The 24,541-nt window shown below is 43.3% G+C and overlaps 1 protein-coding gene across 2 annotated transcripts in view; it reads left to right on the top strand.

Moving 5' to 3' along the window:
• LOC119400430 (probable phosphorylase b kinase regulatory subunit alpha) overlaps positions 1-24,541 on the top strand; it is an 84,003-nt gene that overhangs the window by 14,376 nt on the left and 45,086 nt on the right. For both annotated transcript variants that reach the window (XM_037667470.2, XM_037667480.2), the window contains exons 16-19: positions 60-132; positions 450-541; positions 782-982; positions 6,362-6,629. In XM_037667470.2, coding sequence (XP_037523398.1) covers positions 60-132; positions 450-541; positions 782-982; positions 6,362-6,629 — 634 coding nt within the window. The remainder of the gene's footprint in view (positions 1-59; positions 133-449; positions 542-781; positions 983-6,361; positions 6,630-24,541) is intronic.

Here is a 24,541-nt window from a genome sequence, read left to right as displayed (position 1 = left end):
TACATCCCCCCCGAATCATGAAAAGTTCTCTGCCTTATTTTATTGTTTTACGCTTACAGATAATGGAAAAATACCTGGGGAAGTTATAGCCACAATAAAAAAGCTAAAAAGTGGTTATACTACTGGTACTCGGTATGTTTCCAACCTTTGATTTTACATTGGTGTATATTGCGTGCAGCAGGGGCAGCACCACGGGGGCACGGGTGGGGGATCGCAACCCCCAATAATTCTCGTCTGCCCCCCAAGAGCAATCATCATTACAACAAAACGCATAAGATCCCCGCCTCCCTGCCCTCCAGGAGGAACTTTCTTGTCGTCGGTGCCCCCCCCCCCCCAGTAGAAAAAGTCTGGTGCCACCCTTGCATAGAAAGTCTTGCCCAGCAGCGTTGTGAAAATGAAAGAAAAACTTCTCGAAACAAGACAATGAATGTGTTCCTTTTTTTTTTCAGCATTCTTTTAGGTACTCTCGAGGAATTTGTGAGCACTTCCTGTATTGCAAGCCTCAGCTTTGTTGGAAATCAAGAGGAAGGACATCCAGAACGTATGTCTTAAACAACTAAAATATTGACACCTCATTTTTCATACGAAATCAAGGAGCCTTTGCTTTTCTTATTTAGCTTTTGTCAATGCCTGTCGTAGAGTATAGCCTGACAGTTTTCACTATGGCATTCCTCTTGTGATTCATAGTTTTATAGCATAGTTTCTCGCTCTTCTCTGCACATGCCTTGAACACAAGCCCAAAATGTGGAGTGTTGCTGACTGCGGTTTTTACTCTTTACAGGTATTCCAGCTGAACTCAGGGAATATCTGAACAAAGAGTTCACCAGAAAGGACCTAAGAAGAGACTCCATCTTCCTGAGACGGCAGTCAATTATTGGCCCTCCAAAGAGTCCTTCAGCTTTTGGCAGTCGTGGGAAGTTGGGTGTGAAGGGACTCGTGAAGAGGTCAAGGTCAATTCATGTGGAAAACTTCTTCTCATATGGTGAGTTTTGCACACGGCATCATTACACAAGGTCCACCATTAAACAGACTTTCAAGAGAAATGAAAGATGTCTATTTAATCAAGCAAAGGTAATTGGACGCAGAAGGTTGCTGGTGAAGATATCTTTTTTTTTTTTTTCAACATTGTAACCTCCCCCCTGCTGTAGTGTCTTCTGGCTAAGCATGGGTAATTCTTGAAGAAAGAATAAGTAAATATGCACCCATCATTTTTATTCAATTATATGAACACTCTCTGCGGGTTTTTGCCGTCGCCCTCATGTCCCGTATAAAGTCCTAATCGATAACATCCCCCCGCGCATCGCATGTCGACGAATGCGGCTGAAGCAGAGATAAAACGAGCCAACCCATCTCCGTCGCTCAGAGGGCACATGCGATAACATCACCCCCGCTCGGGAGGCCTGCCATCGAAGCAGAGAGGAAAGGCCTCGCCCGTCTTGAACGAGCATGAAAAGACTTGGGGGAGGGGGGGGGGGGAGTGTCGCTTGAGCAGCAACTTTGAACTTTGATGCTAAAGGCGCAGTCGCGATCGCTGGTGTGCGCGCTATCTCGGCAGCCATCAGCGGGCGGCTCGTATACCCGTCCACGTGCTGTGCTCTCAACACGAAAAGACAGTAGAAAGAGCATCTCTCCCTTGAGTGGCCTTATTCTCTTTCACCAGCGTTTTGTAGAATTACGCGAGATCGGATCCAGAAGAGTTAGCTGCCAGCCTCACTTCGTATAACATTACAATTTGTTGCTATCGCATTCATTGCTTTGCCCTTGCGGTGAAACTGTGACTTTTTTACTGTTCATTAATTAAGTGGCATGACACAGCCCAAGGTAGGCAGTTCTTGAACCACTGGTTGAATTGCAGTGAAGATTGAAAGCTGGCACATTGCAATTTATCTAAGGGGTCACAATTTCATTGCTCTAGCTTAACTTCCAGAAGAGTTAAGTTGCTCGCAGTGTGTAAGTGGCTAATAGTTGCTCTCAAATACATCTACTGTAAAGAAATTCTTTCAGCTTATATTGTTTTGGAAGGGCCCAGGCTGTGTAACTTCAGAGCCTCTTTGTTTATTTCAATACTTTTATACTTTTCATAGAAAAACATTATCAGCTTATTCACTCTATGAAGATGGTCGGGCAGCAAAGCTGTGTTAGTTATATTGAGTGTTACACTGGGGGTTACACCTGCAAGTCAAACTTTCCAAGCAGTTTATGAGCTCGCAGTTCAGAGTTGTTGGATCTCCGCTGGCGCTTGGGCTCCACTTTGCAAGCTCACAATGCTGTGTCTTCAGCACGATGATGTCATTTTCGTTCACAGTCGAGTCTGTGCCGATGTTCTTCATAAGCAGCTTGCTCCTCGGCAGTGCAGACTACATGAGGTCTACCCATCTTGAATCAGGCGAAGTTGCTTTGTGACCTCGCAATGCTGTGTCTTTGGCACAGCGACGTCGTTTCTGTTCACGGTCGAGTTTGTGCCGACATTCCTCGTAAGCAGCTTGCTCCTCAGCGATGCGGACTACATAAGGTCTACACCATCTCAAATCAGGTGTAGTCTCCGAGTGCGAGTCTACGACTCACTAGTGAAATCACGTGTGGTTAGGAAAGTGCGCGAGTCTATATGATTGGCTAGCGAGATCACATGATGTTGTGAATCCACCGCTGGATTTGAAATGCGTGCACTTACAGCTGACTGGTCAAAGCGAGATCACATGACCTGATGGCTCAGCCAATGGCATTTCAGTGCACATCTACTACTACATACTACTTCTACGACACATGTTAGTCAAAGACAACTTTGCTGTAAAAAAAAAGTGCATAAATGACACCATTCATACACATCCACCTTGCATTCAAAGTTTCAAGTTTTCTGCAGCAAGAAATGCAAAATTAGAAATTCTTGGTCAGCAGCAACATTCTATATAAAATATTGCTCTATATAAAGTATTAGAGACTAGTCTCACGATAAGCAGTAGGCCGATGAGGAAAACCTCAACTAGAGGCCGACATTTCACCAAAGCAACTTGTCTTCATCAGGCTCCTGATGAAGGCAAGTGTCATTGTGAAAAGATGGGCTTCAGGCTAAAGTTTGGCTTGTTTGCCAACTGCTTATCACTACGAGTATCCTTCCCCTGAATGTTCCGCTGTCCTGTTTGTAAGTCTGTCTCGGGCTCAAGAGCCATGCAGCTTGCCTGTCCTGATGTTTTATTGTCAGAAGGTAAAAAAACTGCATCTGATGCTGGAGATGGGCTTGAAATAATAAAAAAATATACTGCTGAGAAATTGCTCAGCAAAAGCACAGAGTGAAACCAGAGTCAATAAAAATCGTACAGGGTCCAGAAATGTGCACTCACATGTGACTTGAAATGGGTTGCAACAACTGCATCTGTCTTTATTATGGCCTAAGTTTTGTTAGTCATATTAAATGCTTGGATAGTGTGGTTTTCTGGGCCAATCGGTGCATGATGACAGTGTCCAGCAAAGTACAGATGCGAGCACATAAAAAATTCTTAAAATGCTTGGACTGAAAGCACAGAAAACAACTTTTTTAACATTATTAGTTGCTTTGTATTGGGCCTGTTCCCCCATGACAAATGCACTTTGAAAATGGCAGTCATGTCCAATTTTCTCATTTTTAAAGTGTCACGCACATGGAAATATGAATTTCAGCTTATTTACAGCATGGATGTTTGTATTGTTTCTCCAGCAAAAATATTTTTGAATAACCTGGAAAACCTAGAACTACTATAGTCTGAAAACATGTTATAGAGGCAAAAATTGCAATCACTTGCACCATATTTTCTTTCAAATTGGCTCTGCAACACTTTTTTAAGTAATCATCGAGTGGCTTTCTTAATTAAGAGAGCTTATTGCCTTACAAATCGACTGCCGCAAAAATTTTTAGAATTCATCAAGTATGAGTGAAGTTGCAGGGATTTGTCGCACGCTTCAAGCGCTTTCTTCTCCTTTCATACCAGCGAGTGCACTGAAAGCTATGCATAGGGGGGATGACAAGGGTGCAAGAAGATGCGTCCGCTCGTCAGCGCACGTTATGGCCTTCAGCACTTTCTTCTTTTTTTTTTCTTCGAACTCTCGGCTTACTTTCAGTGGGATCGCAAGCGCGTGCGCGGGCACATCGCACCATACAGTGGCGGTCACGAAAACTATGCAGCTCACGATGCTCAAATCAGCCAATGGCCATGGACTCTTGTGTTCATGGCACAGTAATTTGGGTTTATGGCGTCATTTGTCGAGAGAAGAAGGAACAATTTCTAGCTGACTTTGAGAATTAATTGTATATTCCAGGCTGCATGCTGTGCTATGATGTTTGATTCGTGTGTTCTCAGGAGCCTCGGCTACCAATCGGTGTTTTCTGACCATGCTGAAAAAGTGTTGCAGGGCCCCTTTAAGTGTGCTCTTACTCATATGTCCTCACCTCCGCAGTTTATTATAATAATGCTATCAGTGGAATAAAGTGTGTGTATTTTTCTTTTTACAGTATCATTAGTTTCCTACTTTTTTGTCAGTCTAATATTGCTGTCCACGAAGCACCTGTGTTAGTCTTCCTGTGGTCCTCTAGTTTTCAGTATGTTGCAAGCACAGCTTCAGTTGAGATGAAATCGCTGGGCAATCTTGTTAAGAAAAGTTGGGACATTCATTTTGGCCTGAATTGAATTGTGCTTTTAGCGCTGATTTTGTTCACAGGAATGCTGTGAGTGGCATTCACACAAAATCAGTGAGAGAACAATCTCTCATTATGGTGTTGCCAACTTGGTATTTCGTGTAGCATTTTTGTTAAGTTGACCTTATTATGTGTGGTACTGCATGCTTCACAGCTCTAATTGGTTTTAAAAAAACTGATTTTAGGGCAACAGCTTATTTCTCAAATACAGCTTCTTTTACAGTACTGGCCACCAATCCTTGATTGTGCTTGACATTTATTTTCTCCAGCGGTGTATAGAGTTTAACAGGCTGTCCTTCAATCCAGCATTGCTTTTGTGTTGAAATCAATAATAATGTTGTCATAAACAATGAAATATATATATAGTATAGCATTTGAATAGAATGTTGGGAAAATTTTCACTGGACTGCAGTGAACATGTAGTAGTAGCTAGCTCTGTACCCTTATTCTAACTAGCGCAGTGTTCTCTACCATAGTGTTAGGTGGCACAGTGTTGAAGCTTTGTATAGAGTGTTCTGATGAGAAATTGTTGATGATGCAACTAGTCAGCTTGTACTGCAATTTTGCTAGTAATTTGTAAATAAACTACTCTACAAATAATATTCTGGATGGAGTCCAAATTGAGTATATTCACAGAAAAACTTTGGTTTCTTCATTTTATAAAAGCTACAGAAGTTTTTTCATTTTCCAAGCAAGTAGTTTTTAGCTGTTGCTTCAACAACCATGGCTAGAAACATGTTGCTGCGTAGAATTTTCGATCTCAATTTTTTCTTCCTGTTAAGGAACTGCAGTATGTCACTTTAAAGTTGCAACTCCAAGTTGCAACAGTAATTTGGCATGCATACTGAATTATAAAATGGGGGCTAGTGTTGACTACTGGGATTGCACAGCATCATTGTTATTGCCTTATATATGATAAAAAGGATTCAAGTATCACCAGGGACCATTTCTTTGAGGTAGCAAGTGTGTAGATATCGATAAAGCATGATGCGAAGCCCCAGTAAATATTTGGGAGTCATGGGAAAGGCTGCTTACGAATGGCTGTTACGAAAGAGAACATACCATGTGCATTAACAGTAATTTCATTTTTGAAAATATGCACCTAGCTGTGGTTTTAATATTTAATTGCACTAACTGTTTAGCACTAGAAATAGTGTGATTGCCCCTCTGAAGAAAATACAATGGTGGCAACAGTTAATTGTGTGAAGCATTCTATGGGCAAGACATCACATGAGAAATGTGACATGTACCAATTGTGTGCATTTTTTTTTTCTTGTATAGATTTCTTGGCAAATGTTGGACATCACCACATTGCAGTAGCATTAAGCACCACACCACCTAGCTTGATGTATTGACGGGAAAAAATTTCATTACATGCACAGTTTCGGAAACCAGGCTTGTGTTTTACAGTGGTTCTTTTCCTTCATTTTTGCAAGGTTTTTTTTCAGAGCATTTGTCATGCCAAGTGCTTGATCACAGCAAGAATAACATGACAGGGTCTGTATCAATGGAGAAGGTACTATAAATGATGAAAAAGAAAGTTATGCACATCACTGGTAAGCAGGTGAAATGTTCTTGGAGGGGGAAGACATAACCAGGCACCTTCTTGTTCTGATGAACCATTTGCAATAATTTACATTTGCATTGCGAACGTCTGTAGTCCCTTTGTGATTTGTACTTCTCTATGGTGTGCAGACCAGCCAAGCAGTGCAAAATCAGAGGAGCTGCTGCCAACATTGTCAGAGGACTCGTATGGTGGTGTTGGTGATACGGGCTCGCCAGCCTATGACACGGATGAAGAAGAGCTGTGTGAAATGGTGGATCAGCCAAGCAGCGCCACCACCCTGGGTCTCTCCCAACTTCAGCTAGACAAGGTTTCTGAGAAGGAATTGCTTGACTTGCTTGAGGAGAGCGACTCCCTTGAAGAGCATGGAGACATACTGCACTGCCTAGTGCTTAACAAGTATGTCACTTTCTGTCTTACAAACTGATAAGAATGCTTTCGGTGCCTTCCCCACCACATAGACCCATTTATTACAGTTTGACCTTTCAAATGTGTGCAATGATAGTCTCCACACCAATGTAGCTACTGTTAAAGTACAGACTTATCAGACAAAGACGTGATTAACTTAACAAAAGATTTTAGCACAAGAGTGTGCAGAAAAAGGAGGGGTACAGAACGCACAATGTGAATCGTCTATCCCATTTCCCTCTTTCTTTGTCCGCGTCGTCCAGTGCAAAACTTTTTGTTATGCATAACAAACTTGCCCAAATTCCCACTTGGGCATGATTAACTTAGATGCATTAGAACGTTCTATATACATCAAGTTTATTAAGTGTGCTAATAATCATTAATTACGGCACAGTGGAACCTAGCTGTAATAAAACTAGAAGCATTGCATTATTACAGTACTACAAACAGGTTTAGATACAGCAGACTTCCGCTAATTCGACTCCAGTTTAATTCAACTTTCGGTTAATTTGATCATAATCAGAGGTGCTGCTGATTGGTTTCATACAATTCTACGGGACCAAACTATCGTTATTTTGATCCTGGAATTAGGCTTTGCTCTATAACTTGAACTTGGCTGGTCATCTTTCATGTGGCCTCCTCCAATGATGACTAGTGGTGGTTCTGATAGGGGCGGTATCTGTTTCTTTGGCGCTTGAGGTACAGTGAACATGCCAAATACACATCATCTTCCGCCCTTTTTTTGTCCCGCCCCCAGAAGGTTTTAAGATGAAAGTAGTTGGTCAAAATGAATTGTAGTATTTACCCGATTTTAATGTAATCCTTTTTTTTTTTCAAGCAAATTCACGCAAAAGTTGCTTAGGTGGCGCAATCCAATGCAAAACCACAACTAAACACCCGCAACAACCTAGACTGCTATTTTGCAGTGATTTCTTTTCCAATGCTAATGACATTTTGCGCTTTTTAAGAGTGGTCAGAACGGCGACTTGCCCTTGTTATCAGTGGGACCACCCAGTCATGAACAGAGGATAACAAGGGCCTAGAATCGAGCAGAAGGCATTGCAGCACAATAGCCAGAGTCAGCATGGCCAGTGTCATTGATGTTTGCGAAACTAACTGGCAACCGCGCATGGGCAACAGGACAACCTCGGGCACAGAATGACAATGACGACACGCCGCTTTCAGTCTGATTACAAATGCACATTCAAACGAGTTACTTAACTTGTTAAGCTGTCATCTGGAAATCGTGTCACATGTTTCAGACATTCCAGAGGGCTGAACACATTGCACAATGGTTTGTGAAGTAGTTAGTCTAGGTAGGGGCACCATAATCACGATTGAGATTGTTGAAGGGTCATTTGATTAATGAAGGGCATCAAACATGCTGTTGTCTACATGGAGGAGAACATATTGATGCTTTTCACAGTGATAAAGTGCTGCTTAAAAGTCACGATGACAGACATTAAGTAAATAGAGTTTTATTCTGTGGTGATAAAGTTCACTGGTTTCATACTTTTTCTTACCGCCAGAATTGGAGGAATGCTTTGTTTTTCATGCCAGAAGTTCAAGTGTGCCTTTTATTTCTACATAGTCATTTGTAGATTAATTTTCTACTTTCGACCCATAAAATGTGGGTGCATGTTTGATTTGTGGACGTGCTATGATCAAGGCAAATGCTGCCAAATTAGGTGGTGGTGTGTTGTGTTGTTTCCTGTGCCTCTTGCTTAATATGGCCTGCAAGATATATAATTCAACGGATTTCAGCAGTCTAATCTGGTTTGAATTACTGGCAGTCAGCTTTGTATGTTATTCATTGAACCGGGCATTGAGTGCATCAAGTTTAAAGTGCTCACTACCACCATAAAGATGTACAAACTTTAGTTCTTACTGGCTTTCTTATGATTCAACCTCGTGACGACATGTTGGCATGAAACAACACGTCCCTTCACCAAATTTTTGTCAGTGACAAGCTGCATGCTATTAAGAAATTAAAGCCCTCTTTACGGGGAACTATAGAACACCATATGTATATTGAGCAGTTAGGTGGAAATTGATTTGCTTATATTTATATGGGCAGAATCTTTTTTTCCGAATTAAAGGCACCGATGACATTTTAAAATATTCCATTTCATTCATATTTATGTCAATTATTTTGGACTGAAAAGTGTATGAGCTGGGTGTAAATTTGTAGCGGTGTGCATTTCATTTGTTGTTTTATTATTATTTCGTGTCGCACCCCACGAACAGGATGCAGTCAATGTGTGGATTTCAGGGGCTGATGTATCTGACCCCAGAAACACCCCACAAAAGCACATGCTATTGGAGTTATATTCTCTGATGCTCCAGTGAATGCATGTTTTGATCCAAAGACTAAGTCAGAGACCCTAGTTGACAGAACACACAAAAAAAAAAGTATATTCTTAATTCAGGCAGTTACAAACATTTCATATACATGCACACTTGGCTGAGTACGTCACAAAAAATCTAACATTGGTTTGAACAACTCTCGGGACCAATTATCGATTGGCGCCAAAAGTACAAGCCCATGCATTTGAGAATGTTCAAGAAGTCTAAATGTCCTTTCATTTGCACCAGTGCGTGTTCGCAATCAGCAGTCCACTGTGTAATGTTGAAGTATTTCTCAAAGACACTGGTTGACTGTAGTGCTGGGACTGGGATTCTCTCTTCTGCAGTCGGGCTGGTTACATGGTTATTCTCGCCGCTACTGTCTTACTCTGGCTGACTGACTATTCCCCTTGCCTCCACGCACTTATATTTTGCTCACCACCACGCGCAGTACATGGGATGCATGGGACAGTGCAAGATTCTTCTTGTACCTTTGGTAGAGTGTCTGTGGTCGTGTTGGCTGTGGCTGTCTTGTTCCCTTGCATGCTGTTGCATCATGTTGCCAGTCCTTGAATGTTCCAGTCGTTTCGCGTCCAATTGGTTTGGAGCATGAGGGCTTTGTCCTTGGCGAGTTCTCTCTCCTGGTGGTTGTAAATTGCTGCTAGCTCAAGGAAGCAATGGAGCGTGGTTTGGGTACAGGCACTTTTGTGATATTTGGTCACATGACCTCAGTTTTCTAGACAATGGCAGGCTTTTGTCATTGGACACACGTTTGACAGTATAAAGCTGTTGGATTTAGTGAGTTTATTTATGTATTTACAATACTGTCATTCACAGTAACCTTCCATAGGGGGCATTGTAACAAGATACATACTGTATTTACACGATTGTAAGTCGATTCATATGTTAGTCAACTCCCCTATATCACTCATTAAAAAAAGGAAACAAAAAGAAGACAAATCACTCTAGTGCAATCTCTAACTGAAATTTATTAACATAGTCACTGTATTGACTATTCGTTCTCATTAGTCATCATCAAGCCAGCTCTCTTCATGAACTTCGATGCTCAGGCACTGCTGGCCTTGGAAGTACATCCTCGATATTCCCATTTCGGAACTGAAGACATGGGCTTCTTTCACGACAGCTTCGCATGTCACCAGTAGAGAGATGCCGGTCGTGTAGTTTGGTCACATATACAAGCTCCAGAGAGTGTTCCAACTTCAGCCTGCAAAGACCTCTGTGCTTGACGTCACCTATAAAAATTTGGTCACACTGCAGTCACCACCCATTGAAAAAATTTGCAGTGGCTTAGCTCGGCTACGCCAGGATATACGTAGCGTTAGCAAAGGTTCAGCTGATTATTCTTAGCTTTCCAGATTGTCTAGGATTATTAGCCTTCTTCTGTTCATTCTTCGTACGCTGAACCGCTAATTGCCAGGCAACTATTTCGGGATCCGATGAGATAAGCTTCTCGGCTCTTCTGCGCCGTCGAGCAGCATTTGCGCTCTCCTTCTTCATGGCGTTACCCACCTGCAAACGCCAGTCAGAGGCGCTATCAAGCGGCCCCAGCGCAGCGTCAGACGGCGACTGCACAGCGAAGGCGAAGAGCTGCGTGCGCGCCAGCACCACTATGGCTACGACGTCACTCCTCTCGAATGCAGCGCAGACCAGCAGCGGCGAGCTGCGCGCGGCGCCAGCCTGTCTGCCGCGCCTACAGCGCCACTCCTCTTGTGACGCGCAGACCAGCAGTGGCGAGCCGCGCGTGGCGGTGTCAGAGAGCGCGTGAGATGCCAGCTCCGGTGACCCAGCTGTGTGACATCACTGATCCTCGCGCATGCGCAGCACGGCTCATGAGGATCCACGCGAAATCTGCTCCGGCTAGGCAAGTGTAGCTAATGCTACAAAACTCTGAACGTGCATCTCGCTGCGCAGTTAGTTATTTTTCAGCATAGAGATAGCAGCCCTTGTGAATACTGCTATGAATGAGTGCGGAAACTTTGTGGGCCCAGAGCACTTACAATGATGAAGCACAAATCACAACAGTAGCACATTTCACCCAAAAAATGCATCAAAAGCCAAAAAGAAAAATTGCAGCTGTTCACTGTTAGGGGTGCCACGGCTGATTGAAACAGCTGCTCCTCCATAATGTTGACACTCCATGCATGGTGCGCATGACTCTTATGAGTGTTGATTGTTGATGGAAGAGCCTCTCTTCCAATCAGCAGCAGCACTCCTGACAGCAAATCGCAACAGAGTAAAGGCTGAGAAAAAAAAAACTTTTTTCCTTTTTTTCTTCAAAACACTCACACGGAATAATTATATGCTATGAATGGATAGAGCACGAAAGAAAACTTGAAGGAGTAACAACATCACAGTGTCCCCGATTCCTGATTCGTCTCACTGTTACTGGCAGTAGAAGTATTGGTTTTGATTGTAAGTCAACCCCCAAACTTGGAATCTCAAATTTAAATAAAATAGGTCGACCTACAATCATGTAAATACTACAGCAATAAAAAAAAAATCGAAGCGCACAGCATGGTTGTAAATAATGAAAAGCATGTGGTACAGCTAACGTTCGAGCAATGGCATACACGAAAGTTCTGTAATAAAGCCGATTACTGTAAAGAGAGGAAAAAGGAACGTCGATACTGTACATGTCTGTGCACAAAATGCAAGTAATTTAGCGGTCAGGTTAACTCTTTGCGGTCTGTTGTCGGCCCACTACCGACAACGCAACAGGACCGCAGCAGCTCGTGGTCAGGCACTGCTCGACAAGTTCTTTCGTTCGGCTCACGTGCGCGTTTTCTCATTGCATTATGCATCATCTCTAAATGAGTAAGTAAACTTCTTTTACTTGAGCTTTGATATCTTTAGTTTCTCACTGGAAGGGGCAGAAGGTGGATAAAGGTTTTGGACCGCGAAGTGTTAAATACCGAGATTTTGTCATTATAAGGGGAACAACTGCATAAACGTTTGATGTGGCATACGTCAATGGCAAACAATAGCAAAGCAGAGAAAAACAGCTACACTGGGTCCAAACACTTTGAAATAAGTTCAAATGCATACACATTTGGTTACTCTTAATTCGCTGGAAAAATGAAAAGTGATGAGGTTTTATGAAAAAGGACATGATCAGTGATAGAGGCTATATCTGTGAGGAGGTGGTCCCACCCTTTTGTAGTAAGCATAAAAAATGAACAAGAAAACGTATGCCTCAAAGAGAAATTCAGTGATTCCACTCCTGCGCCAACTGCGCCAAAGTGCGCCAAATTGTATTTACTGCGCCATCCTGATAATATCGACAAAAATTGCGCCAAACTGCGCCAAAGTCTTGGGTTTGGGGGCATCTATCACCGGCATTCGCACGGCCGGCGCGTCAGAACATGTGCAGCTTGATCTTGGGGCTGCCAAAGTCGCAACCATGGACCAAGAATTATTCCGCTGAATAAATAGCGCTCGCGCGTGCGTCTCGAGTAAGCCACGATGCCATGCACGGTGCCGACGCAGCTTCTGTTCTGCAAGTCGGCTCGACAGCAAAACGCGCTCTCCACAGAGGCTCGTGACGTCTAGGCCTATCGGTAGCGAGGAAATGCGACGGCGATTCGTCGGCGGACGTCGTCTGTTCTAGAAACGCTGCAGATAGCTCGTTTCAAGCGTCGTATACGGCACGTAAGGAAAGCAATGTTCAGTAATTACCACATGTGCGCTGCTAAAATGTCTGTCATCTTCTGTTTCCGGACATCGCGGAATGAAATCTGGGATTGCTAGCAGTAGATATATGGGACAGTATCGAATTTTCCTTGCTTCGCGTCTATGGAAGAGCACGCGAACGGTGGAAACGCGTTCACACTTTTCCTCAGATGTACTTTATCCATGGATCTTCATTCGGAAGAGCTTTTTCGTAATTGCTTATACCAGCACGTCCGAGTTTGTAATCACTCTGCGGTAAATACTCCCTAAAAGGCCCTGCCCTTTCGAGCTCACGTGCTAAGGTTCCAATTCGAATTTTTTTGCTTGCTTTTTAAAAATGACATCTCATTAATAAAAGCATATCTCCTGGTCGGAGCAGCCGCAAGTACGCAGCTGTCAGTAGCGGGCCCGTCGCTGACGGCCCACAGTGAAGCGGCTACCCCATGTTACACGTCCGCCCCTCGCTTTCGGGGGTCAATAGCTGACGGTTAAAAGAACTCAGTTTCGCTTAAGGGCGAAGCAATGAATGCGATACCAACAAATTGTATTGTTAAACGAAGTAAGGCTAGCAGCTAACTCTTTTGGATCCGATCTCGCGTAACTCAACAAAACACTGGTTTAAAGGGACACTAAAGAGAAACAAATCGTAACTCAACAAAACACTGGTTTAAAGGGACACTAAAGAGAAACAAATCGTAACTCAACAAAACACTGGTTTTAAAGGGACACTAAAGAGAAACAATGAATTGGTTTATATTGATAAAGTGTGTTCAGAGAACTCTTGTGTAGTTTATTTCACCACCATATGTTTATTATTAGAGGAGAAAACCAAGTTCAAAGTTTCATTTTTAAATTTCGCGCCGAACTTTGTAATTCGTCACGTAAAAGGTTTCAAAGAGCATTTAACGTATTTTGGCGCCACTGGCTCGACGAAATTTCCACAAACTCGTTATGTCAAGTCTCTGGCCCCCTAAGAGAACAATGTACTTCGATTTAAACGATTAGGAATTATGTAGGCCCAAGCAGGCACCGTAAAAAATATGTGACGTCACGGAAAATGGTGCGGGAATTCCAAGGTGGCGTCGCCACCTGTATTTTCTTTTTGCGCGTTTTCTCGCTTATTAAGCGTCTTCTCGCAGCAAGCGTGGTGTTTTTGGTATCGTGGAAGACTACTTTACTAATGCGAGAAAAATCGTTTTGCTCTTTAGTGTCCCTTTAAGGGACTATGGCCGCTCCAGGAACCGAAGCGTTTTCTTGCTCTGAGTTCTCTAAACACGAAGTAAGCGTTGAGAGCGCGGCAAGTTTACGAGCCGTCTCCTGATGCCTCGAGATAGCGCGCACGCAAGCGACTGCGCCCTTCGAACGATGCGGTCCCCACCCCCCCCCCCTTCCGCTCCCCTGGCGTCCTTTCATGCACCTTACGAAAGACGGGCGGGGCGTTTCCTCTCTGATGAGCAATCGACGGCACGCCCGCACGCAGGAAGATGTTGTCTCATGCGCTGTCCGTGCGACGGAGACACGGCCGGCTAGTTTAATCTCCGCTTCAGCCGCGTTCGTCGCCAGCGCTCGCGAGCTTTTACCCACGGCTAGAATGCGCATGGTGATGTTATTAATTTGGTCTTTATACAGAAAATTACGGCAATGGCGACGGCAAAAATCCGCGGAGAGTGTCCACATAATTGTTATCACAATAAACATTTTAAAAAAGTTGAGGAGCCATTTCACTCTGTGAAGTGGATGATAAGCGAAGCTGTTTCGCGCATGGCAAAGAGGTGACATGGTGGAGGACAGTTTGGTATGTAAGGCCAGGTTGTTAACGTTCAATACGCAATATTAATGCGAAAGCCTCAGATGCTTTATCAAACACGAAAATTGACCGTCGGCGGCGTCAATCGATTGATGCAAAAAATCATCATCATGTGATGGCGTCATGATCACGTCATAGATCGTCAAAACTTGTGACGTCATCATGGCGTCATATATCGTGATGTCACGTGATGACGCCATCGCATGACATCGTCGCTTTACACTGCTTCCGTAATCGGTCCGCCGATCATGGAGCTAGCGCAAAACCAGGTGAGGTGCAGAAAGCTTGCAGATAGGGAGGGGGAGGATCAACCCGTCGATCGAGAAGAAAAAGAACCTGGCTTTCGCCTTGGAGTTTTCTTAGGGGAATGCATTAGGGATAGTTTGGCTCTTTGGCATTGAGGCACTGCTGTACATCACGGCGTTTGTCTACAATATCTGCTGATAACCACATAGATGTATTTAGAGTGTTATTTCATGAAGTGCAATTTTATTGATCCGGTATTCTGTTTATTTGCTAGTGTCGAAAATAATCGCCTAAGAGGTTAATCCAGAACACTCAACTGCATGAGCCCTTATTTCTTTTTTTTTAGCGAGTGAAATATGGAGTTCTCCTGAGATGATTTTTTCCATGAGATTTGCAATGAATCGAAATATTTCTAGCCTTCATAAGAGCCCCTTAATAGTACTCAGGTGCTTGAATGTTAATACAATATGCTTCTGTATTGCACTCCAGGATGTAAAATTCGCTGCTCCAAAGTGCTCCCAGATGCAAAATTATCTGCTCCAAAGTGCTCCAAGATGAAAATTTTGCTGCTCCAAAGTGCTCCAAAACAGAAATTTTGCTGCTCCAAAAATTGCTCCAAATCAGAAGTCCTCGGTAGCATCACTGGAAATTCATCCTACCTCATGCATATTATGTACACATGATGAACAGTCGGGCAGGTTTGGTTACGACGTGACTTGATAAAGATGAATGGTGATAAACATTATAAAATAGACACTGACAAAATATCTTTTTATGCAGTCACAAATATGGCAGCAATAGGTTCCTTTTAACGGCTGTTGTACTGACTATGCGGTCCTAATTAGAGGAAAGAAAGCAACCTGCATGATTCTGTACAAGTTAAAGCGTCTGATATACACTCAAACCTCGATATAACGAACACGGATATAACGTAATATATAAGTAAATGAAGAATAGTCTTGTCATAGATACAGTGTTACAAATAAACGTTTATAACGAATTTTTGGATATAACGAAGTTATTCTCATGGCAGATGTGACTTTGTTATTATGAAGTTTGGGTGTAAGTTAGCTTGGTTAGCTACATAGTGTCTGCATATTTTAATTTAGTGTGTACGAGTGCATTATAGCATAGCTTTTTATTGCACTGTGGAATTGATGAAATTTTGCCAATGTAGCTGATCATGCGGTTAGCATTGAAGATTTTTGAATTGACATATGTGCTTTCCGAGTTAAGTTGATGACTTAATGGGGTTATAAGTATGTTGGCCCAAATAGCAGTTTCAAGATGCAGCTTCGAGTGGAACATTATTAAGACAGTGTGCATGTGGGATTGTCCACTGACATAAATCCTGAATAAATAGTGTAAGATAAGGTGGGTTTCCACCTTATCTTGCACTATTTATTTAGGATTTGCTTTCATTTTTATATTACCCACCAGTCAGCCTTGTTATGTATCAAGGTCAGACTGTCATGTCATTAACATTATACATCGCATGGTAATTGACACAGCTGTCTGTATATAAGTTCACTGAGAAGAATAAATTGTTTGGTAAATCATTAATGTATATTAAGCGAAGTAAAGGACCCAGCGTTGTGAGAAACCAGTTGTTACCCAATACATAGATGATTGTTAGCCATTGGTGGTCATGTATTGATAGAATTTGGTTTGAAAGCACTCAAGCCAGACAAGTAGGCTAGGGTAAGAGTAGAGCAGGATAATTTAAACATGAGTATCTTAGGATTTACTTTGTTAAACGCCTTTTCAAGGTCGAGTAAAACACAATATGCTTGGACGTTCTTATCAATATTAACATGCAATGAATACATGAGGAGCAGCAGGTGCATTTTACAATTGAAAGAATGCCGAGAACCATGTTGCACAAAGATAAGCTATGTGTTGTTATGACCAGGGTCCGGCGGGTCACGTCAATGGTAGCTGGCCCCCGCCGCAGTGCCCATTAGCCCATCTTTTGCAGAGAGGAAGGCGTGCTCGTACTAGAGAGAACAGAGGTTTATTTACATAGAGGCTGTGGAGATAGGTTTAGCACAAAGCTTACCCTACGAGGCGACCGTGAAGGGACGCAACGTTCTCCACTGCCGCAGCGAACAAAGACGTTACGGCCGGGTTCGTCGACTCTGGCACGGCGCAGAAAAGGCACTCGAGGCAGGATGTCAACAAACAACACGGGCTTATTAACCCAAGATGCAGCACAGTATGACAGTCACGGGCTTGCAGGCCGTAAAGGGAACTCCGCAAGGCCGATCGAGTACGCTTGCCAGCGGCGCTACGACTATCACACAAAGGGCAGCAGTCGAGCACACGAACGAGAAGCCGCCTGCTAGAACAGCTCGTCAACCTCTCATGCCAGCCTGAGAGCACCTCACGCGGGCAAGCCAGCGCCAGACAGAAGCGAGCTTAAGGGGGAAGGGGGTTGTCACTGGCGGCCAATGAGGACAGGCGTTGTGCAGTGACGTAAGCTAGCGCGTTGGCTTGTCAAGACATGATGGGACGCGTGCCCGCGCGCGGGGAAGCCGACACCTGGCTCGCACCAGACAAAAGGCCTGGTGCCGCCACCGTGGTCGCCATACTGCCGATTAACGGCGGTTCCCGGCGCTCGAGCCGCGCAGGGCCAACACGCGCTAACTGGGGAACGAGGCGCCAAAGGGGAGGGCGCGCTCGATTCCCACAAGGCATAATGAGAGATAACAAGAGAGAGCTATTTACAACAAGTCTCCGGCTTATAAAGCCCCAAGTCAGACAACCCTGAGGCACTCAAAACCAGTGTCTGCAGCTCCGCCACTCCGGTGACTTGCCATCCTAGCGTCCGGCCTCCAGAACGGAGGCAATGAGTCACACAATACATACGCCACGCCTCAATGACCCCAAGACGAGGACGAGAGTCCAAAAAAGTAGAAAGGGGGGAAGTGTCGCTGACCTCAAGGAGCGGAGGCAGACGGCTTCCCTGAACTCGTACACTCCTTCATGTCTGCGCTCGCGAAAGGAATGCAGAAGTTTGGTGGGAAACTCGAGGTAGGTGCTGTCCCATGCCGACTGCACCCGGTAGAAAGAGTTGTCCAAGTCATCCCCTTTGTTCCAGTCAGAACCCGTCTGCAGCTGCATTTTATGCTTGCCTGCCCCCACGGGCATAAGCTCCCGAAAAATGACGCGCTTCGTGCCTTCCTTCAAGCGCCGGCGTAAGCGGAAACCTTATGAGTGACAAGCGTGACTGACATCAGGTGCATCATGGCGCCGGCCAAGTCACACTACAAAGCCAATCGTAACAGTGTTGAGTGCTAAAAAACAAACATTTGTTGATACATTACATGTTCACTTATTTTGCAGGAAACATTTGCTAGCAAAATGGGCTGGTTTTTTATAGGTGAATTCTTGTTACCCATCTTGCGCAATGGAACCACATCTCTAGTTTTCCATTCCTGTTATTGTATGCCACTGTCAAGGAATTGCTGACAGATGTGATGTGACAGATGGACCACATGCTGATGATAGTTTTAATGAATCAGTTATTTTTGCAAGTCCCCATGACTCAGTTACTAGGAGAAACATCTGACAAAATTCAGACTTAATACCACCATGGAGAGTATTTGCTGCAGATAAAGCATATGAAGTCCTGGTAAACACATGATTAAGGACAGAAGAGTATTTATCGGGTGAAATAAGCACCCCAAAGACGTCACACAAAGAATTGTCAGACTCGTCTTTCACATTAACGGTGCTCCAAAATTTCTTTGGGTTATGCAGGAGCACAGCACGTAAGGTAGTGTCACATTAAGGAGGTGCTATTGGGCTATACTAACTGAATTGGCATATTCCACCGCCATATAACAGGAATATGCACTCCAATGAGAAGTCGCATAGTACATTTTGGCTAAGCGAAACCATTGTTTCTTTTTGTTAGAAAGCCGGGCGAGTGTTCTGTTATACCATGGCACATTGGTGTCGCTGAGAGCACGCCTTATGGGTACGTAGGTGTTAATAAGTTTCTGACCTTTGTGAAGGGCAAATCCCAGTTTTCTTGCACTGATCGCTGGTCAAAGTGTAACAGATAAAAGCTCCAGAATGTACGAAGGTTTTCATTAAGCATCAAAGTTAGCTCAAAGTTAGCTGTGTTGCATCAAAGTTAGCTGTGTTGTAATCACATGCAGCCTTTGTTTTTGTTGAGTGGTATAATTAAAGGGGCCCTGTTAAGCTTTTTGAACATAGTCGGAAAATACTGCCGATCAGTAATCAAGGCTCCTGTGAACATGTGAGCCAAATATTATAGCACTGCATGCAGCAGGAAATATACAGTTTTGCTTTAAAGACCACTGAAAATTGCCCCCTCTCCTCTCAGAAAACTATGTAGTCGAAAGGAATGATTACATAGACGAAGGGAAGGGCACGAACTACGCAACCATTGGCTGACTTCATGATCATGAAAACATCCTTGGTAATACTTCTATTGTTCATTTTGAGTTCAATGAATAAAAAATATATATGTATCTCTCTTCAAAAACACCAAAAAATATCTTATAGTATTTGCACTTCTGGTCTTAGTCGACGGTCATCCGCTTACTGTTTTGTTTTCTTTTACGTTCATGCGAGGTCCCGCACAGCATACTACACCTGTACTATTTCAAACACTATACGTGCCTGAGCCGGTCCCTTCTCTTGCACTGATCCCGTTGTGACTGTACTTGTTGATGCTCATCATCGTTTCCAAAACCACTGGGACATTTGCCAGGTCACGCTTGCTCTCTCCTATGTGCCTTGTGAGTTAGACACGTTGGCAAATATCACTTGGTGTTTCTTGAGTTAGCCCTTTGAGGGTCGAATTTTTTCGCGAAATGCAGCCTAAAAATGTGTAATTTTTTTATTGCTGAAATAAATTCTTCAGACGATTCTGTAAAGAAAAAAATTTGTCTAAAATTTTTTCGCGTGACCATAAAGTGACAAAAAAGTCATTTTTGTTGTTACATACACATGTTTTTAACATCAAGCGAAATCCTAAAAAAAACACTTATACGATTTTTTATAAATAAAAGTTATGCATTGTATTAAACATAGCTCAGAGACATATAAAAATAAACGCGTCAGAGTACTTTTCCGGTAAAAAAATGTTCATGCTCCCCAAAACAGCAAATGCAACCACGGCGGCGGTGCTTGTGGAATTTAGCGCCGCACAGAAACAGATATAATCGTGCCCCGAGGAGCAATAAATGAGAGTCACAAGCGGTCACCCTTTGAGAGATTAGAAACCAGACAGCCACTAGCTTTGTGGGCACGAGAAGCGATAACCACCCGAAGGATGAAACCGAAACCAGCTGCCCCACGTGCGCGCGTTCTGATGTGCAAGTGAAAGCCGCCACGCCGCTTCGGAAAGCAAAAAAAAAAACAATGGAGAGACACCGGCGCATGAAAAAAATTTCACGTATTCCCGAAGCGTGCCAGCACATGCCAAAAAAGAGAAATGAATGAAAAATGCGCACGTTTTAAACCAGCCACATCGTGAACGCGCTCAGATGGGCAAGCGATAGCTGGCTTTGGGAAGCAAAAAAAAAATAGCGGAGAGACATCGGCACATGAAAAAAATTACACATATTCCAGAAGTGTGGCAGCACATGCCAAGAAAGAGAAATGATTGAAAAAGGCACGAGTTTTAAACATACAGGCTATGCCGTACATGTACGACGAAAACCCTTTGGTGCCTGTTAGGTGATGCCATACATGTACGGCGAAAACCCTCAAAGGGTTAAAACAGCTTCAATATGTGCTATCTGGATTTGGCTACTAGTATTTGTCGGATTAAGGTGGTTCCGGACAAATCTGGTGCACACCAGGTTCTCATGGAGTTTGGCTAGACTAGCACGACAGTCATCTTCTTGTGCTACATAGGTGCTGCGGTCACCATGGGGTGCCGCTCCGTGGTTGCAGTCTGGAACGCTCGAGGCAATGGCACGCACTGATCTAGCTTCCTGCCCCCTTGTCAACCCTATTTGTGTAGCTTCCAGGGCATTTGTTGGGACTAAAGAAGAGAGTAAGACTTGGAGCCTGCGACAAATCCCTGTAACTTCGTTTACTTGATGGATTTGAAAAAGTTTTGCAGCAAGAGATTCTTGAGGCAATAAACTCCCATGACGAAGTCACTCGATTGCTTGTAAAGACGTTGCAGGGCCCCCTTAAGGGTTACACATGCCCAGACAATATACACGTTGCTAGGAGTGCTAATGCGACAAAATGGAATGTGACTAGACATAGTCATCAGTGCTCCACCACCAGGGCTGCCGTCTCTGTTGCAGCTATTTGCTCTAACCTTTCTCGGCTTGAAATGATTTCACGGCCACATACTTAAGTGCTCAGCCATGTTTCCATAAACAGCCTGTGTTGCAGGAAGGTACCACAGGGTTATAAGGTTATTGTTTGTTTGGATTAAACTACTGAAATAGTTGTAGAAGCCTTATGAACACCACCACCACTCATAAACTGTTAACTCTGCATACTGTGAGGCATTGTTAGTGTCAGTGATGATGGTATTGACTGATTAACATAAGCATGAGTACTTGAAGGTGGTCCACTTGTAACATCATAGAGTGAATGATCATGCTGTCAGGTAACTTTCCAAACAATATTAGTTGTTGCATCATAGTTACAATGCATGCAGTTTATAAACGCACTGTGGTAGCTTAGCAGGTAGGGTGTCTCGCTGCTAAGCTTGAATGTGCGGGTTCGATTTCCAGCCACGGCCGGCCAGCCACAGCGAAATGCAAGAGCACCTGTGTACTTAGGTTTAGGTGCACATTAACGCGTCCCAGGGGGTCGGAATGACATGCCTCGTAATCCAACCACTATGACATGCCTCGTAATCATATTGTGGTTTTGGCACATAAAACCCCAGCAGTTATTATTATAAGCAGTTTATCAACTTAGAGCTGAAATGAAGGAGAGGATGGAACAGCATTTGCGTCATCAGTAAGCTTTCTTCTAGCCACTGTGTAGCGGGAGAAATGTTCTCCTTAATTGAGGTCATCATCGTCATCAGCCTGTTTTATGTCCACTGTAGGACGAAGGTCCCTACCAGTGATCTCCAATTTACCCTGTCTTGCGCAAGCTAATGTCATCACTCCACCTGCCCCTTTGCCATCCTCGGCTGCGTTTCCCATTCCTTGGCATCCATTCCGTCGTTCCATCGGTTATCTGCCCTCTGCATTACATGGCCTTCCCAGGTCTGTTTTTTTTCTTTTAATGTCAACTACAATATTGACTATCTTGATAAAGATTCTGGCACCTTTAAAATTCAACCACTTCATCAGTATCATTTGCTTTAGCTTGAAAGGGGGAATTGCATAATTAAGGGCCTGCAGTGGCCTCAGTAACGACCACCACCAAGGCAGTGAACTCTCTGAGTTGCTTCATGCTCTATGGCAATGCAGTATGTTTTTTTAGTCAGCCACCAATTTTTCATTCACTTTGTTGCCATGTTTCACTGGCATCGAGAACATGGAGAAACAAATAATGTTCTCACAATGGTTTCTGTCTTCACTCTCAACCAGATGAGGAACTAGGTAGCCACTCTGCCAAGCAACGATGTCACAAACTGTTTTGTATTGCACAAATCTCTTTTTTTTTTTTCCTTTTTGATGCTGTCTAAAGAGTACTGCCCCTGGTCTCAAATGCCAATAACCTTTCACTTGTAACATTGTTACTTTCGAGGGACTTTTGTGTCACCCTAATATCATTTTATCCTTGCATCAAGGTGCTTGTCTGCTGTTTCAAGTCTCACAAACGTTGAATAATTTGTTTTTGCAAATCTTCTTCACTGTCTGCAGAAGTTTTGGTATTGGCATTGGTCCTGTTGGATCCAGGGTTGGTCTTGGTGCCACCACAACACAATATAAGATCTCTTAAATCATCAGCCATATTATCAAAAATGTGACAAATTACTACATGTTGGCATGGGAATAGCAATCAGTGATGATTGATGGAGGGTGTAGTTCACAAGGAATATTCATTGCAGACCATAACAAGTCAGGCATGGTGTGTTGGCCATATTTGTAGCTACGCCGTTTCCATGACCATTGATGGGGCCAGTTAGCACAGCTATTGAAACCATGTGCAAGCAGTCCGACTACGTGGCTGTCTCTCAGTGCCAAAGGAAAACGGTTTTGCCAGCACCACAAAAGGCTGCACATAGCCACTTGTTAGTAGCCTTTGAGGCTTTTATCATCCAAAGAGAATGAGGCAGGCAGCTGGTCACGGGATGTGGCATCAAAACAAAGGAAGCAGGGCAAGAAAACTCCCATAACCTGAACAAATTGAAACCATGGTGTATTAGCCATCTTTGCAGTAATGCAAATCCCATGCTCACTTTGCAATTTCTTAAGTGGGCTTGATCTTTTTTTAACAGACCACCGAATGCCACCCAATAAAAATCTGTGCACCTCTGTTGCTTTAAATATGCTGTCACATTATGCGTCGTGTTGCTGTTAAAGAGGCTCTGCAAATTTTTTCAAACGCAGTTATGAAATTTATATGGCAAAAAAAGGACATCACTATGCAAATGTCCTACAGCTATAAATAGTAGTACTTGCATTCATCACATATGAGCAGAGTTAGTTGCAGTCATTTTACCCTTCAACTCCTTTCTGGTGCTCCCAGTTCCGACACGCTGCTCAAGCTGGATGGAGGCCACTTGTGGCATGTCCCACAGTGCTTTGCCCTCTATATTATCTATTCTTCACTATTTGTTATGGTTTTTCATTGACAACCGGACAACTGTTATAATATTGGCTCATGTGATGATGTGAACAAATATGTTCTCACTTGCTTTGCTCTTGTGGTGCTCTGCATATGTGCTCTCACATAAAGCAGTAACACATGACCAGTGCTGAAATTTCTGGATTTAACATCAGCATCGTAACACACGATGTAGGGAGGGGAGAAACCAGCATCTTTTAGCGAAGAAGCAGTTGGCGGTTTGAGATACTGCATTTTATAGCCATTGTGGCACAAGTCTTTGTTCACTTATGTCAAAGCAATGTCTGCTCATTTCTTATGACGTTGCACAGTGAGACAGAGTGCATGCAGCTTTGTGCTCAGTGTAGCTATATGCATCAGTATGTGCTAATACAGGTGCACGCCTTTTGTTTAAAATACCTATCCCCTCCCTTTTTTGGGATGTCAGGTGGTTGGTGTCGTGACCAGTCATGCAGATATTGCTGGTAGCTCAGTGCACCCTAAACGTTCTCCTTGGAGGTTGTTGTCTTTCAACTCTTGATGTAAAATTGTACATAATTTTCTATGCCTGCAGAAGCCGACAAATGCACATGTCATAATTCCACTTTCACCTTAACACTTTCACGACCGCAGAAAAATTGGATGTTTTTGAGTAGTCCAGGAAATATCTTTTTCCTGCCACAGAAATTGATTGATTGCTAGAGTGTAGTGTATCAAATGATAGAGGAAGAATTGGTCTTTCCAACAGTATTAATTTCAAATGTCAGACTTATTTCAAATGTTATCAAGAAAATTATCAAACCAGAAAAATGTAAGAAAAAGAAAAAAAAAATTCATAAAAACATCAGTGCTACTTTGCACAGGGTAAACATAAACAAAAATTGAAATATGCGTTTTTAACACAAAGCCCTCATAGAATAATATTGCAAATATAAGCTCTGTTAATACAAAAGTAATATACATACATTCAAAAATATAAGCACTAGTACCTATCATGCCACCGCACGAAGCAGTTTCTTGACGCGGTGAAACAGGTTGGCTGCACATGTTTTGCAGAAAACATTTTTTTTCTGCTCAACTT

This window comes from Rhipicephalus sanguineus, chromosome 1 (assembly GCF_013339695.2).
Source record: "Rhipicephalus sanguineus isolate Rsan-2018 chromosome 1, BIME_Rsan_1.4, whole genome shotgun sequence".
In the NCBI taxonomy this organism is placed as follows: Eukaryota; Metazoa; Arthropoda; class Arachnida; order Ixodida; family Ixodidae; genus Rhipicephalus; species Rhipicephalus sanguineus.
Note: the sequence above shows the minus strand (reverse complement) of the source record. Positions and strands in the feature narration are given on the sequence as shown.